Source organism: Diachasma alloeum, unplaced genomic scaffold, assembly GCF_001412515.2.
Source record: "Diachasma alloeum isolate Michigan unplaced genomic scaffold, Dall2.0 Dall_scaffold_00884, whole genome shotgun sequence".
Lineage (NCBI taxonomy): Eukaryota > Metazoa > Arthropoda > Insecta > Hymenoptera > Braconidae > Diachasma > Diachasma alloeum.
In genome coordinates this window covers 280947-299471 of record NW_021681005.1, presented here as the reverse complement: position 1 = coordinate 299471, position 18525 = coordinate 280947, and the positions used below count along the sequence as shown (strand labels likewise).

The following is an 18525-nucleotide window of genomic DNA, read 5'->3' as shown; positions in this document are numbered from 1 at the left end:
CCTGCAAACGGGGAGATGAGGGTGGCTAAAATATATTCTGCAACCCTGTCTCCTCGTTGGCTACAAATTTCAACCCTCCGCATACATGCCTTCCCCTTCACCCGCTCGTAAAATCACGCGTTCTCGGTAGCATCGAGGAGGACTTCTCAGGACCGAAAAGAACTGAGGATTCGAATGGTCTCTGGAAAAGTACGTCGCAGAACTGATTAGGACTTACCAGGTCCATCTAGGTCTGGAGAGATCTTGAAAGACCTGTGTACGTCCAATCAGAACCAAATCCTCGACTCGGGCGAAAGGTAAATGTTAAGGGGGGACACTGCTGAAATTTGAAAGTCCTGCTATAAAAAATGGGCCTTCGTGAGATTTCTTTCCCACACTGAGAGAAAAATCTGAAGTTCGATTTACAATAAGAAAATAGTTGAGGCAGTTTTGGTGAACGATACGATTTTTTTTCTATCCGGCACATAACATAGTAACTTCACAAACGTAATTTTTGCAAATCAAAATGCAGTTAAACTAACCAAAGTTCAAAAGTAATCACGACAAATCTATCGTGAGTAGAACTATGAAATAGTTGCAATGACTACATTCCATTGTAGTCATCACTTCTCCGGCCATAGTTACCGTAGCCCATGCGAAATTGTTGAGGACTTTTTGACTATAATTCGATGGTGATGGAATATAGTCAGAAGAATCATATTTTTCTCTCAGTGGAGACGTGTTTGGTGGGTTATCCATTTTCTTAGTATTTATTCAAGTTATGGATTTATTGAGAGGGTCGAAGGGGTGATTGATGTCAAATTAATTCAAAGATAGTCTCTTTGCAAGATCAGAAGGGCGCAAAAGCTTGAATGTTATNAGAACTAAAATAAAATAGTTGCAATGACTACATTCCATTGTAGTATTCACTTCTCCGGCCATAGTTACCGTAACCCATGCAAAATTGTTGAGGACTTTTTGACTATCGTTCGATGGTGATTGAATATAGTCAGACGAATCATATTTTTCTCTCAGTGCATGTGTAGTCACAAAAAAATATATTTTGACTGACCTAAGCCCATCCAAAATGGCGGGGAATTTCAAAAAACCGAATAAACCGATCTTGCCCTTTAAAAGTGGAGAAAGTGAGTAGAAATGATCGGATTGTCTTGAAATTTATTCCCAATGTTCAGAACACTAGAATCAATAAAGCTACGGACGTAAATTCGAATGCAATAATTTTTATATTTTAGATCAGCCAAAAATAGAAAAAAACACAAAATACGAAATAATTGAATTAGCCAATTTGCTTCTGGGACCAGTTCTCTTAGTTTTTTAGCTTGTATCTTCGAATATCTTAGAAACTATAGTATATGATCTCGCAGAATTCTAAATTGAAATCGATTAGTTAACAAATTCGATTTTTTCGTATTTTATGATTTTGTCGATTTTCAGCCGATCTAAAATCTAAAAATCATCGGATTCAAATTTCCGTCCGTAGCCCTGTTGATTCTCGTGTTCTGAACATTGTATATAAATTTCAAGACAATTCGATCATTTCTACTCACTTTCTCCACTTTTAAAGAGCAAAATCGGTTTTTTCGGTTTTTTGAAATTCCCCGCCATTTTGGATGGGCTTAGGTGAATCAAAATAAATTTTTTTCTGTGACTACACATGGGAAAGAAATCTCACGGAGGCCAATTTTTTATTGCAGGACTTTCAAATTTCAGCAGTGTCCCCCCTTAAGAAAGAGGGCCCCACCACCGATCCGATGGTCAAGTTTTCAGAAAAATTGGTGGTGGGGCCCTCTTTCTTAACATTTACCGATATATATTCATTGATAGGGCTTCTAGACACTTCAAAATGAGATGTCAAATTTTTTTCCAAATTTTCTGAGGCTTTACTGCAGTGTAATTAAAAAAATTGGAAAAAGTGTGCGGTGCAACGCTTATAGCACCTTTCCTATCAATGTATTTAATTTGCGTCAACCGCTACCACCACATGATTCAGTTCATGCGACATTTTTGGCTTTACGGCTGTATAAAATCCAAGTGCTCTGCTCGTGTGGATTCCAGGGAAAATACCTGTGACCTCAGATGTTTCGCAATTTCTTTTGTGTTCGTCCGAGAAGAGAAATCGGCAACGAACTTCACATTAAAATTATTCAAACGAACCCACTGCGGACCCCCCTGTCGCCTCCCGTTGTCAACAGCAAGAAAAAAGTGACGCCTATTTCCGCAAATGACACCCTTTACGTGATACAAGAGCACCAGATTCCACGCAAGGACGATTACACACATTCAACCGCGGTTGAATATTTGTAATCGTCCTTGCATGGAATCTCGCTCTCTACACGTATTCCCACAATTTTCCAGTTCTATTTATATTCCTAAACCGCCCAAGTAGATTCCTACATCTGACAAGCCGGCGACACTTTTCCAGTAACAGGCATTTAACCACAACAAACGAATGTTGTCTTTTTCACTGATATTTAAATTACTAGTCGTGAGAGGATAAACGATGTTTCGTGTCTCCACACTATTGCCGCAGTGAAACTCGCGAGCTTCGATTATTAAATGCCTCAGGGTCGCATCCTCAGGCTCATCCCTCGCCACATGATTCTCAATTTATTTTTCATAATTATTGAAGTTCTTGTAGCAACTAAAATTAAGAGAAAAAAAACTCAGTATCTATTCGGTGCACGCATAACTAAACTAGCCTGTGATGTTGTCAATCAGCGAGAGACCGAATGATAATGCATGTTTGTCGAGTAAATCGAGACGAGGAGATGTGGACTATAATTACACATGCAATTCAAGTTGAAAAATGACAGAAAAATTGGTGAACCTCCAGTGAGGTTCGTTGGACGGAGAATTACGTCGTCATCGTGAAGCACTTTGCATCAAGATCATAATCAATTGACGGTTATGTCCCCGAGATTGGCACATCTGGTTCTTTAACGCCTATGCCAACACTTCTCTAGGGATCGACATACTGAGCACCCAAGGCCGCTAACTTGAAGAGACCGCACCGTGTTTTTTTGTTTGCTCTCTTTTCTTTTGTTGAAGGCCCGCACGAAAGTCTTCAATTTAGGTGTCATCATCTGACTTTTAAATGACTATTATGAGATATTCCGACATACGCGTATACAACACGCTAGGCAAATTAGTCAAATTCCTATACAATTTAATCGATGTGACATTTTGATGGCTTTGAGTTGGAGTAAGCCGAGGGAGAACAAGAAATAAAAAAAGAAATAATTCTGGGTTTTAGTCTCATTCAGGCGATCACAGGTCAATTAATTATCCCATATCAGCGGTAGTAATACCACGAAATCCTCGAAAATTATCAGAATATTTCTTGATAATTCCGTTGCAGAGCCGCGATAAATGTCAACAGAGTCGCCGCAAAGTTTGATAATTCTGAAGGTCGAGAGGTATAGGGAAATGGAAACTTCCACAAAGAAAAAAAAATCTGGTTTCCAGTCACAATGTGGGGATTTCAGAACTCTGGGGTAAAAATTCCTGGATTTCATTGAAATTTTCACTTGTTCTTGGAAATTTTTTTCCGAGAATCCGAAAGTTCTGGATCTCAGTAATTTCTGCTAAAATCTAGTACCCATGCTACTTTAATCAAGGTGTACTTTCTATTATTTCAAAGTACTTTGGTTCTGGAATTCAGTAGTAGGGGTTCTTAAAATAAGAACGTGGAGTTTCTTAGATTGACATCTTTGTCTACTTCAATTATCTTCATTAATTACGGTGTGACAGCACCACCTAGGAAAGCTCCTCCCCTTTCTGCCACGAATCGTCGTAAATTATAGAATACCCTCCACTCCTTAATCGCGTGACGTGATGTTTCAACCCAGGGGTCTTGATTTTATTACCCAACAGTTCTGGATTTAAGGACTTTTTCAACTGAAATTGAGTATAAAGAAAGATGTTATTTTCGACTGGTATACCCCACCTGGGTTCGAATCCGGGTGCCTCCGATATTTTTAATTTTTTAAATATTTTTTGACAGTGATGTTACGTTCAGCGAGTGGCCCAACTGTGCCTTTTTTGCTGACAAGTAAACGAAAAGACTTTTCGTTTAGTTTTTGTTTATGAGTAAACGAAAAGGCACTTTTCGGCACGAGGTGAACGTAGCAGCAATGCACGGAGAGAAATTTTTTAGAAAAATTCTAGTGCTAGTACGGGAAAAAAGGCGGAAATAGACGGTCAGGAAAAAATTCCAGTGCCGGCGCTAGAAACTTTATTGGGGAAAACGTGAGTTTTTCCCCGTATTTCTGTGAAAATTTCACAGAAATATCAAGAAATTTTGCCTTAACAGCACTAGAATTTTTTGACAGCCGGCGGATTGTAATTTTTTCCAGTACTCCACGTATGAAAAAATCGTATAGAAAGTTTCTATACGATTTGCGAATAGAATTTCTATAGGTTTTTCGTATATGATATTCGGATATTTCTATACAAAAATTCCCTATACGGATTATTTCTATACGAATTCGTGTAGAAATTCGTATAGAAATGAACCGTATAGGAAATTTTCGTATAGAAATATCCGAATATCATATACGAAAAACCTATAGAAATGCTATACACAGTCCGTATAGAAAGATTCTATACGATTTTTTCCTACGTGTCGTACTAGAATTTTTCTAGAACATTTCTCTCCGTGTGTCAAAATAGCTATTTTCACACACCTGCGCGCAAAGTTCGTACTGTGCTCTCTGATAAACGGGAGGAAAGTGAGTATCTTCCGCACAAGGACGGAAATTCGGTACTTTTCCCTCAGGAACAAAAAGACGACGAGGAATGACTGGCTCGGGGGGAGTCCCTCCCGAGAGAGGGAAGTTATCAGTAGTTTCCGTCCGAGGGAGCAACTTTCCACCCTTGAGTGGAAAGTATTCACTTTCCTCCCGCTCATCAGAAAGCAAAATACAAACTTTTCTTTACAGGAGTATTAAAAAGTGTTTTTCTGACCCGTCGGAGGTATATAGCGCTCACTGAAAGCGAGTGCCCCTCTCCCAAAGGTCAAAGAACACTTTTCCCACGAGTGTCGAACCCTATTTTTTATCACAAGTGATAAAATAGTCAGATTTCCTTCCTATCCCACTTCGCGGGTCTGAATGTCCACTCTGCACCCGCCCTGGCGAAAACTTTTTTTTCAAAGGGAAAAGACAGACCACGGGAGGGTGGGGCAAAGTCGAAAGTTCTGTGGTCTTCTCTAATTACCAATATCGTTGTTTATGAATGAAGATGGGATTCGGAGAAGATAACAAAAAGTTCAACGTGGCCCTGCCTTCCCCTACACATTAGTTATAACATTTTTTGTGTCTGAATTTTGGCCGAGGGGAGTGCAGGGCCTTTTTCAACTACATTTTGAGAATCAAAATCATTGCTAAAGCAATGTTCAACACTGAATAGCCTGTTTGTTCACAAAATTGCTCGATGTACACAATTGGTTTGTCATTGTACCACCCAAATTTGTTTGTTTATTTTCTCCATTATCATATCATCATGCTTCCAAGACCAATCATTTTAATTTCAAAAGAGCTCCCCGCAACGATGACGATATATCTCGTATCTTTATCGACCGGCGTTAGGCGTTCCTTGCCAGTTGCTCTTACGGAGTTATCTGAACTCGTTGTCCCTGATATTCGGCTCTCGGAGTCGGTTATTCTTAAATAAACAGCCTGAAATCGGAAGAATTGACGAAAAATATCTCCATATCCCCATTTGACCACCTAGTGGATCCCATTGTGACCTTATTTTCGTTTCGCATACATGCGAGAGTGTCACGGATGCTCTATTTATAACCGTACATTCGTATAGTTTGAAGGCGCGCGCGCGCCGTTGGTGCCTGGTGTATTTTCACTATTATTCCTGGTTGTTCCATCGTACCCTCAGAAATATGGCGAGCATGAGTATCCTCGCTGCAAGAATCTCTCGTTTATTAAGGAAAACGTGCAACTTGTCAACCATTGAATCATTGAAGAATCAACAAAATGCGGGAAAGATTATCAAAACTGGGGCAGGAGTCCTTGCTGTTGGATCAGCTGTGTTTTACATCGGACGTAAATATAACAGTGGGAACGTCGTCCACGCAGCACGACCGCGCAAAGTGAGTACAGTCCAGCAGGAAAGCTGGATTATGTTTTGCTATTTTATCACTAGCGAAAATAAATTGATCCTGGATGTTTGTGGCATAAAGTTTAGGGAAGAATAGTTCATTTGTTGATTCTAACCGTCTTCGGGAATTTGTTATCGTTCAGCGTTTATGATAGGGTTCGACAACCTCGCTCGACTCGTGATTTCAAATTATTTTCCAACGAGTGCGTTCCACATGCAGAGAAACTGACGTTTATGTTATGTCACGATTCACTTAGCAGGACCCATTTAGTTTAATTTGATCCATTGAATGAATTGATACATCTGAGAATTTTCTCGTCTAGAAAAAAAATGAAATTTCATGGACATTTTACTACTAATTTTCAGAGCAGTGACACTGACTGCGAGTTCGGGGAAAAAATCATGAAATTTCAGATTTCATTGAAAATTCTGTAAAATTCCAGAATTTGAAGCAGCGTAAACACGAGAATTCCTTAATTTATTGGAATTTCCAATCTAATGTGAATATTCAGTGTCAAATTACATTGAATTGTCAGTGAAATCTGAAATTTCATGATTTTTGTCTCCGAATAGAAACCTTGTATTTGAGCGATTTTTCGATTCTCTAATGTTGATGGTAAATGGTCTAAAATGTTATGAAACGTAAAGAAATAATGTTTCTAGGGTCATGTCTGTATGTATATGTGACAACTTGGGTCTTTAATGATCAGACAGTTTGAGGTCCGTCAAAGGATCGAAAATTAATAAATGACTTAAATACGCCAACGATGGGTTCTATACCTGAAAAAAATGTATGAATTATGGGAAAACAATTATTTGAAGTAGAAACAACGAAGGAATAAATGATAAAATGACGGAAAAATGGGATACAGCCCAAACGATTCCCGTTTTCATTGATTTTTTTCATCAAATTATGAATTTTCAATGACGAAATTCCTTGGCATTCCAGCAGAGGTGTCATTTGACCAAAAATTTCGAGAAGTATACCCGACATTTCATTCAAAAATTTTCAACAGTGTATGCAGAGTCGTTCCATTTTCATTTCAATCCTTAGTGGAATTTTTCCGCTACAAAATGATTATTACATCAACCATGTTACGTTCTATATGAAAGATTGTGTGCTTTATCGTGATGTCCGGAAATAATACAGTAGAGGCTACGTATAAGATACCTCTCTATACGATACCCCGTGCTTTGAGCGCTCGAGACCTACCCCCACTCTCGGCACTTTTATCGCCTCCCGAATGTTTATGTTCCGTGGTCTTCTTATAAAATACCTATGGCCCCGTCCAGTTTCAACGGGAAGAGAGTAGTTACAAGGATCAAACGGTGTTAAGGGTCAAACGGGAGGGACAAACGAAGTGGTCATGAGGGTCTAATGACCTTAAGGGGGGTCACACCACTTTTTTCAAGTAATGAAAATATACATCGATTTTTTTTTATTTTTCCCATCGAAAAATCGTAATTTTTCGTCTGTGATTATTTTCTACTTCACCAACAATCCCCCAACATCAGCTGCCATTCTATCACGAGGGGTTATATTTAGAGAGAAAAGGGAACGCGGGCGATACAAATTCAAAACATTCAACATATATGAATTGATTAGTTATCGATATTCATTTAGTAAAAATGAAAATTTCGTTAAATTCGAGCGCATCGAGCGAGGTTTCTTATTTGAAACCCGCGGATCCCTATTTTTCTCCTCTCCAGGGGCGCGCGTGGTGGGGGCATAGGGGTTCCCGGCATTCCACTGTCCCTAAGGTATCTTATACAAAGCCTCTACTGTACTACGAAGGACACAGGTCAACGTGTCATGACTCCCCAGCCCTCTTTTTTCGATTTTCGTGTTCTCTCTTCTTTTCTGAATGGATCTAGTGTCTTGTATTGTCTTACAAGATCGTAAAATTCAGACACTGATGTGAAACTACCTCAAAGTACATTGTTGTCGAGGGGCCCATAATCTAGGAAATTTTACGACTATTACTCAAGAAAGCCCCGGGGAAATATTTACTCGTATTGTTTCCATTTCTGGTTTCTTTTAATGTCACCGAAATTGTTGACGCAGTATTGCGGTATAACCCTTCCATTCCAGCCCCCTGCATGCAACTAAAGTGCGTTGGACCGCCGACAGAAGGAAGTCGTTAATTAGCTACGGTGAGGGTCTTAGTTTAGAGAGAGTGGTTGTAAAAAATGATTTCTTATCGGTTTTTTGGAATATGTGACTCTGACGAGTTTGTAAATACTAAAAGTCATTTTGTCAGTGTTTCAAAGTTGTTTATAGCATGTNTATAAAATACCTATGGCCCCGTCCAGTTTCAACGGGAAGAGAGTAGTTACAAGGATCAAACGGTGTTAAGGGTCAAACGGGAGGGACAAACGAAGTGGTCATGAGGGTCTAATGACCTTAAGGGGGGTCACACCACTTTTTTCAAGTAATGAAAATATACATCGATTTTTTTTTATTTTTCCCATCGAAAAATCGTAATTTTTCGTCTGTGATTATTTTCTACTTCACCAACAATCCCCCAACATCAGCTGCCATTCTATCACGAGGGGTTATATTTAGAGAGAAAAGGGAACGCGGGCGATACAAATTCAAAACATTCAACATATATGAATTGATTAGTTATCGATATTCATTTAGTAAAAATGAAAATTTCGTTAAATTCGAGCGCATCGAGCGAGGTTTCTTATTTGAAACCCGCGGATCCCTATTTTTCTCCTCTCCAGGGGCGCGCGTGGTGGGGGCATAGGGGTTCCCGGCATTCCACTGTCCCTAAGGTATCTTATACAAAGCCTCTACTGTACTACGAAGGACACAGGTCAACGTGTCATGACTCCCCAGCCCTCTTTTTTCGATTTTCGTGTTCTCTCTTCTTTTCTGAATGGATCTAGTGTCTTGTATTGTCTTACAAGATCGTAAAATTCAGACACTGATGTGAAACTACCTCAAAGTACATTGTTGTCGAGGGGCCCATAATCTAGGAAATTTTACGACTATTACTCAAGAAAGCCCCGGGGAAATATTTACTCGTATTGTTTCCATTTCTGGTTTCTTTTAATGTCACCGAAATTGTTGACGCAGTATTGCGGTATAACCCTTCCATTCCAGCCCCCTGCATGCAACTAAAGTGCGTTGGACCGCCGACAGAAGGAAGTCGTTAATTAGCTACGGTGAGGGTCTTAGTTTAGAGAGAGTGGTTGTAAAAAATGATTTCTTATCGGTTTTTTGGAATATGTGACTCTGACGAGTTTGTAAATACTAAAAGTCATTTTGTCAGTGTTTCAAAGTTGTTTATAGCATGTAGTTAAAACAGTCTTCTCATACTTCAGGAAGACATGACGAAATTTTGATTGTCTAGTTTGGATTGAGTATCTTGAACGGAAGTACAGAACTATAAATTCTTGACACAGTATTCTGTCATCCCTGTGGGGACCCCCTGAAGCGAACGCTCGTGGATTTTTTTCCCAGGCTTCCAAGTGTCTTTTTATTCTACAGCTTATTCAACGAAAATAAAAAATTTATTGGAGATATTTTGGATATGCGAGAATGGGAATTTAATCAGTGAGAAATTTTTGAGAACTGTGTTATGAAGTGTTGGTGAAATCTTTGAATATTTTCAAATAATTGACTGTCACTTTGATAAAATACCTAAGTCTTCACAGAAATTTATGTCGTCAATCAATTAATCAATTTCAATACATTTTAGATTCCTAGAAACAAAATCATTTGAGTCACTGATGAAGAAGTTGTAGAGGGCAGGAAACGTGTTCAATATAATCGGCTTATGGAGTTGTATTTTCAAAATGAAGAGGTCTAGCAGAACTCATTAAAGAGATTCTACAATGAACGCAACGCGGTTTGACGCAACGCGTGCAATTGTTCAAAACAATCGTTTAACTGCATTTTGATTGTTTTGACAATTGCAAGCCTTGCGTCAAGCCTGCGCTGCGTTCATTGTGGAATCTTTTCCAAGAATTTATTATTATTATTGTACCTATTGTGCTTATTGTATCCACTAGACCGTCGTTTGCGCTGCGTAACGCAAAGGAATATTTCTTTTTCCATCGTTAATTGTTTTTTTGAAGATTGAAAAGACGTATATGAAATGAAAAAAATTGAAGTGCTCGGGATTTGACTGGGGTGGGTATCGGAACCCACGACCTTTCACTATCCGTGAAAAAACTTAAATTCGATAGAATCTAATTTGAATATGACATTAATAATTTGAATATTCAATAGGAATCAGAATTTATTACCAAAATCATGGGAATTTTGGGAAAACTACCACATTACGCAAGGCATCATCCTCTTCCTTCTAGCAAGAACGTTATAGGACAAACATACGAATTTATACTGGCATATGAGAACTTGTGGTTTTCTATTTCATATAATACATGGAGGGAAAATACCACTATGTGATTCAATTCGTGCAAAATTTGCATGTTTATAGGTAGGTAAAATCTGTATTTTTCAATAGAAAATGCTTCGATCGTGTCAATCTCAGGTGTTCAATAGGAAATATTCAATAGGAAAAGTCAATAGAATTAGATTTTTCTACAGAACTTGTTCTATTGATATATTTTCTACACGGAGAGAAATATTCAATAAAAATTACGTATCTTTTCCGTAATTCCGGAGCGAAATGTGGTTGTAGGAAATTTTACGGAACTTTCACGGAATTTTTTCGGAGGGTTCCGTAATTTTTGTCTGAATCTTCTGTGAAAAATTACGATACCATTACTTGAATTTCCGGAATCGATTCCGTAATGGGTGAGTGAATTGTGAGTTCCGTAATTTTTACTGAACATTTCTCTCCGTGTATAGAATTCCCTCAACTCAAATTTTCTAAATTTTTTTTTGCATCATCTTTTTTATCCTCCTTTTCTTTCCTTCTCATCACGAAAATCAAACAAAAAAAAATTACAAAATTTGAGCCGCGAAAATTTGTTAGAAAATATCTTAATAGAATAAGTTGTATAGAAAAATCGAATTCTATTGACTTTTTCGATTGAATATTTTCTATTGAACATTTTAATAGAATCGGCCAAAAATTAATAATAGGTATTTCGATACAAATCCACTAGAATTTTCTAATCAATTCATTCGATTTTTTTATTAAATTTTTTCATTCGTGAAGTACCTGTGATCTGAGATTTGTCACCATTTCTTTTTGTACACTTCCTAATACAGTGATGAAACTCGTTCCCCCTGTGGAAGAACTTCAGTTGAATTATTACAACTCCACCTTTCTTACGAAGGATTTATCGAGTTCACCACCCCATCAGAGCATGTGCATTTCAATTTGTCTTTGTTACAAACATAAAAAAGTTGAAAGAACAAGTCTTGATACATGAAAGTGCATAGCGAGAGACGGCTCGTGGGTGGGTGTCCGTAAAATCTGCAATATCACTATTTCTTCTTTATTCTTAAGGTTTCTTTTCTCAGTGGATGAGAATGAAAAAGCCAGATTCAATGCACTGGAACATGAGTATACTCGTCAACCCAAAATATAAATTAGCGTTCCTGAATTGAAGAGAAATTTTAATAAATTTCAATTTTTAAATAATTGAGTCAATGGAAATGATATATGTCTATGTCAACCGAGTGAGTTTACCACGTTTAGGGTACGTTGACACAGTGATTAGATACAAAACTAACGATAGAAACTGCCGTGCTGTGATTAGAAATTTTCACACGTCATTATGCTGTACCTCACTCGTTCCCGGGGGTATTAAAACTTTTATCACCAATAAATTGGAAACATCAAATGCTCAATTACTTTCCACCAAGATTCATGAAACTTATGTAACTCGGACAATTATATGAGTATTAAGCACCATGAAAATTACAGAATTATCCATTTACATACACTTTTGAAAATCGAATTCAAATTATAATTTTTCGTGAAGAGATGATACTCTTTCCCTATGGTATGTCTGACTCGGAACCGATTGACTCGCCCGTTCGACCGTTATGACCGTTTTGCTTTACTTTTCCGCTTGATTCTTGTGACCATTTTGCCCCAACCTTCCGCCTAACCCTGTTCGTCACTAGGACCGAGAAACCGCGATAAATCGCGATTTTCGCCATTTATCGAAAAATCGCTACGGAAAAATATCGTTCACGCCTAGTGCCATGGGGTTTTTTTCCTCGCGTGGTTGGCCAGTCCTTGCCTTCAGCTCGGACGCCAACACCACCCGAGTAAAAAGCCCCATAGCACTCGCCCTGCACCAAGAGAAAAACAAACACGTTGTCAAACAAGTCTTGTTTGACCAACAAAATCGCTAATTGAAAATTGCCAAAAAAGAATTTGTTTAGTTCGAATTTGAAAGTCTCAAACATGAATAATTGTTCTGTTTTCGACAGCAACGAAATATTTGGCTCAAGAGGCGGATAATTCACACCGGACGGTGCCTTTTCAAGATGAAAATATCTCATATAGAGGAAAATTTATCAACAAATATTTTATCCCCAAGTTACAAGATTGCTATCGTGTCATTTTTTTTTAATTTTAATTTAAAGTCGCATCAACAGCTAGGTTCTTAGCGACTTTTGAAATTTGGTACATTTACATTTACTTGAATTTTGTACAACTGTTTCATGATTACATAAATTATATAAGATTTTATATGTTCATAAGTTTCATTAGTTTCAACATTTTTTCAATAATTTCTTTATAGTTTAGGAGTACTTCGATTTCTTTCTGGATGTTCATGTAAATCTATTTTTGCGACAAAAATTTTTCATTCCAGCGCACTCTGCATGTTTGGCACAAAAAAATTCCTTTTTGATAATTTTCAAAAAACTATTTTCTTGGCACAAGTAAGACTTATTTGAGAACATTATCTATTCCTGAATAGATACCTTTTTCAACTCATGGATGATTGGATTGAATGGAGAATACGGATAGCTCCGTGCTCAAGTCGATTACTTGATTATGCACCTGCTTGACCGCATGCATCATATTTATCTGACGGTATATTTCACCGATAAGCATCATCTTTTCATATTCTGTAGAATAGGAGGAGAACTCATGCATTCATTCGTCGCGGTATTGGATGTGAATAACCGTGAATTACAATCATCCGACGTATAGGTATCAACCAGACACATTTTGAACATTACTAGTATAGCATTGCCAGTAGTTTTCTATTCTAAACAGGGACAGGCATAATAAAACCGAATATCACGAAAACTCATCACAATGTGGGGAAAGGGGGATTTTGCGTACGCGAGGCGAGTGCGTAAAATTTCACTTTACGCTCAAGTGATGAAAAAAATAATGGAGAACCTTTCAAATATTCTGCAAATATCGAACGGTCATCACGGATCATAAAATCGAAGAATGGAGAGAATAAGAAGAACCTCATCAAGGAGAAATTCACCCAGGAAAGCAACTTTTTCGTTCTTCAAGAAAGAAAAATTAAACATATTATTTTCCGCATGATTTTTTGCCAGGCATCTGATTTTCTCAGTCAAAATTGTCTATGGCCGCTCAAAACCAGGAATCTGAATCTTTTTAAATCTAAAAGTCAATTTAACAAAAATCTCCAACGTATTTTTTAAATATAGTTTTTGAATGCGATCACAAATTTTAAAAAATTCATTATAAAAAGTGCGGGAGAAGATATATTTTAATATTTATTCGTTTATCAAAATTTTTATTTATATCTCAAGAAAAGAAATTTCTTGCCCAAATATTACGTATAAACTTCATTTATTAATACTAACTCCATGTTTAATGGTCCTCATAGATGTCCTCATATACCTAATCTTTTATTACTCTATTGTTGACAGGGCTCCTCTCATTAATCCAAATTTCACCAGCGCACTTATTCCCTAAAATTCGCATAGGTGCATTTTTTTTCTACGGTTTCCATTAATTTTCCATTGTTCTTGTTAAAATTCACTTATTCTACACGGAGAGAAATATTCAATAATTACGTATCTTTTCCGTAATTCCGGAGGGAAATGTGGTTGTAGAAAATTTTACAGAACTGTCACGTAATTTTTACCTAAAATCACGGAATTTTTTCAGAGCGTTCCGTAATTTACCTGAATCTCCTGTGAAAAAATACGATATCGTCACTTAAATTTTCTGAGTCGATTCCGTAATCGGTAAGTGAACTGTGAGTTCCGTAATTTTCACTGAACATTTCTCTCCGTGTAATTGATACTCGTAAGAAATTTCGAAAATATAATCGATCCAATGAAAATAACTATTTTTTTTGGTTGACCAATAAACTTAAAAATGTATCTTCTCCCGCATTTTTTTCAATTAAGGAGAGAAAATTTGAGATTATATTCAAAAAACCATTTAAAAAAAACACGTTGGGGATTTTTTTAAAGTTGATTTTTCGATTCAAAAAAATTTGAATCTATAATTTTCAGCGGTCAGAGACAAATTTGACGTACAAAATCGAATCCCTGAGGAATAATCACGCGGAAAATACCATTTTTAAATTCTTTTTCTCGAAAAACGAACAAATTTTTTTCCGGGACGGACCTCCTCTTAACGGCACTTTGGAATGAGTTAATAGTATTAAAGTAGCGAGTCAATCGTTCATATTACTTTATCATCCAACACAGTTCATTTACAGCTGCAGTAGGATACTGTGAGTTCCTCTCGTTGAGTCGGGTCGGTGTAACGGCGTGGTAAATCGCGCCGCTTATTTCCCTTCAAGCTTCGTTAAGCATTATTTCTTGTTCCTTGCCATTTATTATATCAAATGTCCGTGAGTGAAGAAAAGTGCTCCAAGAGTGCGGAGAATGATATTTCAAGTGACAAACCGGATGGAATTTATGTTTTTCTCACAGTTGAGGAAGACCGGAGCACTTTGTCATTTTGTCAATTTGTCAGTGTCCGAAAACATCGACGAAATGAATTAATGTGCGTGTGCGGTTCCACTTGGAATGTTTCTGAAATATACTGTAGAAATTCATCAGTCATTATTGGAACGAACCATGAAAGTAATGAAGATTAAACGTGAGTCAAAATTTGAGTAATATCCAGCAGATTTTCTGAGGAAGATGATTGAGAAGATGTTCAGCATTTTTGCCGCATTATAATGAAGTCGTTGCGAGACCATTGGGGGGTGTCAACGATACAATCTCTCACGTACTGAGGGAGGCGTGGGCGTCAGCGCCCCTTGATAATTATTCAACACCGACCCCCTTCAAGAGCGAGAAAAAGAGAGAGAATCGGTCTGTCTTTCCCCGTTGGCTAGTTATTAGTGTACAGTGCTTTCCCTACAGGCAACGGAAGATCAATCACCGGGTGATTGGGCCAGCTGGACATTCACTAGGCCTATAATATCGTCTTTTTCTGAGAAAAGCAGATAACCTCCTTGTTCCAGGTTTTTTGCTTCCGAATGGAAGTTCTGTCCAATAAACACTTATATCCCGAGTGGAAATTTTACTCAGCTTGGACCTACATTACTTTTAGGTTCAATACTGGTCAGAATTTATTGATTAGACTTTCGGATCAGGATCTGATGAGATTCTGAATGGAGTATCTGTATCCATTGTGGCGGAGTGAATTGTGATCCTATTCTGATAAGTCAAATCTCGATTAGATCCGTATCGGATCCGGTACTGTTCAGGAATATCGAATCCTAGAATTTTGACCAGGCATGGACCCAAACAAGCGTTACATTTCTGATCTAAAATTGATCAAAATCAGTTTTCACTGGTCAGTCTCTTATTCTATCCTAATTTGAATTTCCACTCGGGTAGTTTCTATGCAACAAACGACAATTTCAAGAGGAAACTATAATTTTCTTACCAAAAACTGTGTTATTGGCAAGACTAAATAATTTCGAGGTGACAATTTTTTTTGGGAAACAAATTTTCGTTCATCAACAACGTATTCTTTTCATAGTATAAATCTATCGAGTTCTCTCAGATCAAATGATTGTCGTGCAATCGATTATATTTTTTCCTGCCAACAGTTTGAATTCTCCTAGGGATATTTCTCATGATCACGACAAAAATTTAATTTTTGTGAAAGATATTAAATTTCCATCTACGAATCCATCAAATATTCTCATGTGGGACATGTAGTTTTTCGGCAGAGCTAATTTTTTTTTCGGCGTCTGCACGAGTAAAAAAACCCCATCGCAATACCCGGATCAAGATTTTTTTGCACTAATTTTCAAGTTTCCGAATTTGGGAAAGATGAAATCTGTGGCGAAGTGGTAAACTAGGATAAGTGCAAAAATGAAACTTTTTCAGGAGAGTTAAAAAATTTGACCACGTTTGAGAAAACTTTCAATTCAAACAATAGGAAATTTTTCAAAAAAATTGCATTTATACTAGTTTACCACTTCGTTACATAAATACCAATTTCCAGGCGACGAATCGTGCAAAGAAATCTTGAAGAAGCCGGACAAACAATTATTTTCGGGATGGAAATGAGCAAACCCCATTTTGATTTGTACCATTGGACCATGCTCTGGGAATTCCCAAAAGTTTTAGAAAATTAATGAGAGGCCTCCTGAAGAACTCACTATAAAATCGAGGCATGTTAGCTGCCTCAAAACTGTTGTCAAAAATTCCCGAGAAAAATTTCTTACAGTGTACATATACGTTCGACATAATCAATAACAACCTAGTAATTAAGATAATAAGGAAATGAAAGAGGTGTTACAATCAATGTCTATTTACATAAATGTATAATAATCAGAAAAATCATTCTTCTGCTGCAGAAGTTCCTTCTCCCCCTTCTACTCTTATTACTATAGAATCAGCTATCTCACGTGAGATACTAATCTTCACACGATACGGGCGAATGGCACACATGTATTCCTGTGTAGGTTCTTGTGTCGCACGAGAGGTGAATGCATGGGAGGTTTTAGGCTCTAATCAGATTGAAATTAATCAAGGCTCAATTAAGCGCTCGATTACACGGGATTCCTGCATAATCTGAATATGAGGTGCGAGGTTACAGAGCATCAGAAGTTCTATAACACGAGGTACAAACTTGCCCAACTCGGTGTTTTTATTTTCCAACTTATGTTTCATTCCAAATTCTTAATGTTTAATGGAAACTCACGCCTTGTTCATCGATATTACTGCTAGGGGAGGGTAGGGCAAAAAGGGCAAGACGGGCAAAACGGACCGCAGGGCAAAACGGATCACTGACAGAAAATTGATAATTTTTGTTTTTGTTTCCGAATAGAAGTAAAAAAAAATTCAAAGTCATTTGTAGTTTGAGGTGATTAGCAAATCTGATCAAATTGCGGTTCAACGACACTTCTTGTCCCCTGTGACGGTTACGATCCAAGGAACTCACTTTTAATTCAATACATTCAGTGTTCCTGATTTCAAGGAAAGAAAAAAAAACAAAAATTACCAATTTTCTGTCAGCGGTTCGTTTTGCCCTGCGGTCCATTTTGCCCTACCCTCCCCTATGTTGACAGAAAGAGATCGCGTCAAGCATGCGATCAACTATTTAAATGGACGCTGAGAAAAACAATTTTTTTTGAGAAGTACATCTGTACTTATATCAAGAAAAGGGGCTTGAAAATTTTTTAAGATATTATTTAGTTTTTCCAATAATACAGTTTTCGGCAAGGAAATTGAAGTTTCCTTTTGAAATTAACATTTGTTCCACGGAAATTATAAGTGTTTATTACATTAAAACGAATATATTTAGCCGGAAGACACATAAATGTCTCACGAGAACAATTACTGTTACGAAAATTGACATATTTTGGTGGAAACTTTCTTTTTTGTCCACAAGTAAATTGAGTCAACACGGCAAAAGATGTCTTCAAGGAAACAGGTATTTTTTTGTCAAAACTCATTCAGTAGCGAAGCGGTAAACCGGGTCAAGTCGATTTTGACTATTGACCAGTTTTTGATGAATATTTCGGAATCGAAGAGAGATAGCAAAATTTTTCTTATGACCTTGTTTGCTGAGGAATTAGCCTTAGGGTGGATGTGGCAGAAAATGTGGAGGGAAATGCTGGAAAATTAACGTTGAGACGAATTATAAAAATTCCCGTGTATTCGTGGGATTGAACCACGTCGTTAATAAAATATTTACACTCTTTGGTATTGAATTTCACTGTTGAGTGTCTTAAATTCACTGCTGATTGTCTGCAATTTTAATAAAGTTGAATCACTGAATATAGTTTGATAGTTGAATTTAGACTGATCAAACTGAGGTGATGTACTGAACGAAGCGTTGATCTTACAAAGACTGGTGATGTACTTGGTTACTAGTCAGCTATGTAAGACTAAATTTGGGCCGTGAGTATTCGCACCATTGCGTGAATCACTCCCGTACACTCCATACACTCCACGCATGCGTGAAGTTTGTGTGTTTCACGCAGCCGAATTTTCATACTGCTGTGTATTTCACGCAGTTGAAGTTTCATACTACTGTGTGTTTCACGCAGTTG

General features: G+C 37.5%; 1 protein-coding gene across 3 annotated transcripts in view; it reads left to right on the top strand.

The window, feature by feature from the left end:
* The first annotated feature begins 5623 nt into the window (after positions 1-5623).
* Positions 5624-18525, top strand: part of LOC107045203 (calcium uptake protein 3, mitochondrial) — a 65340-nt gene continuing 52438 nt past the window's right edge. For all 3 annotated transcript variants that reach the window (XM_015267375.1, XM_015267374.1, XM_015267373.1), the window contains exon 1: positions 5624-6106. In XM_015267375.1, the coding sequence (XP_015122861.1) occupies positions 5897-6106 (210 nt within the window). In that variant the 5' untranslated portion in view covers positions 5624-5896. The remainder of the gene's footprint in view (positions 6107-18525) is intronic.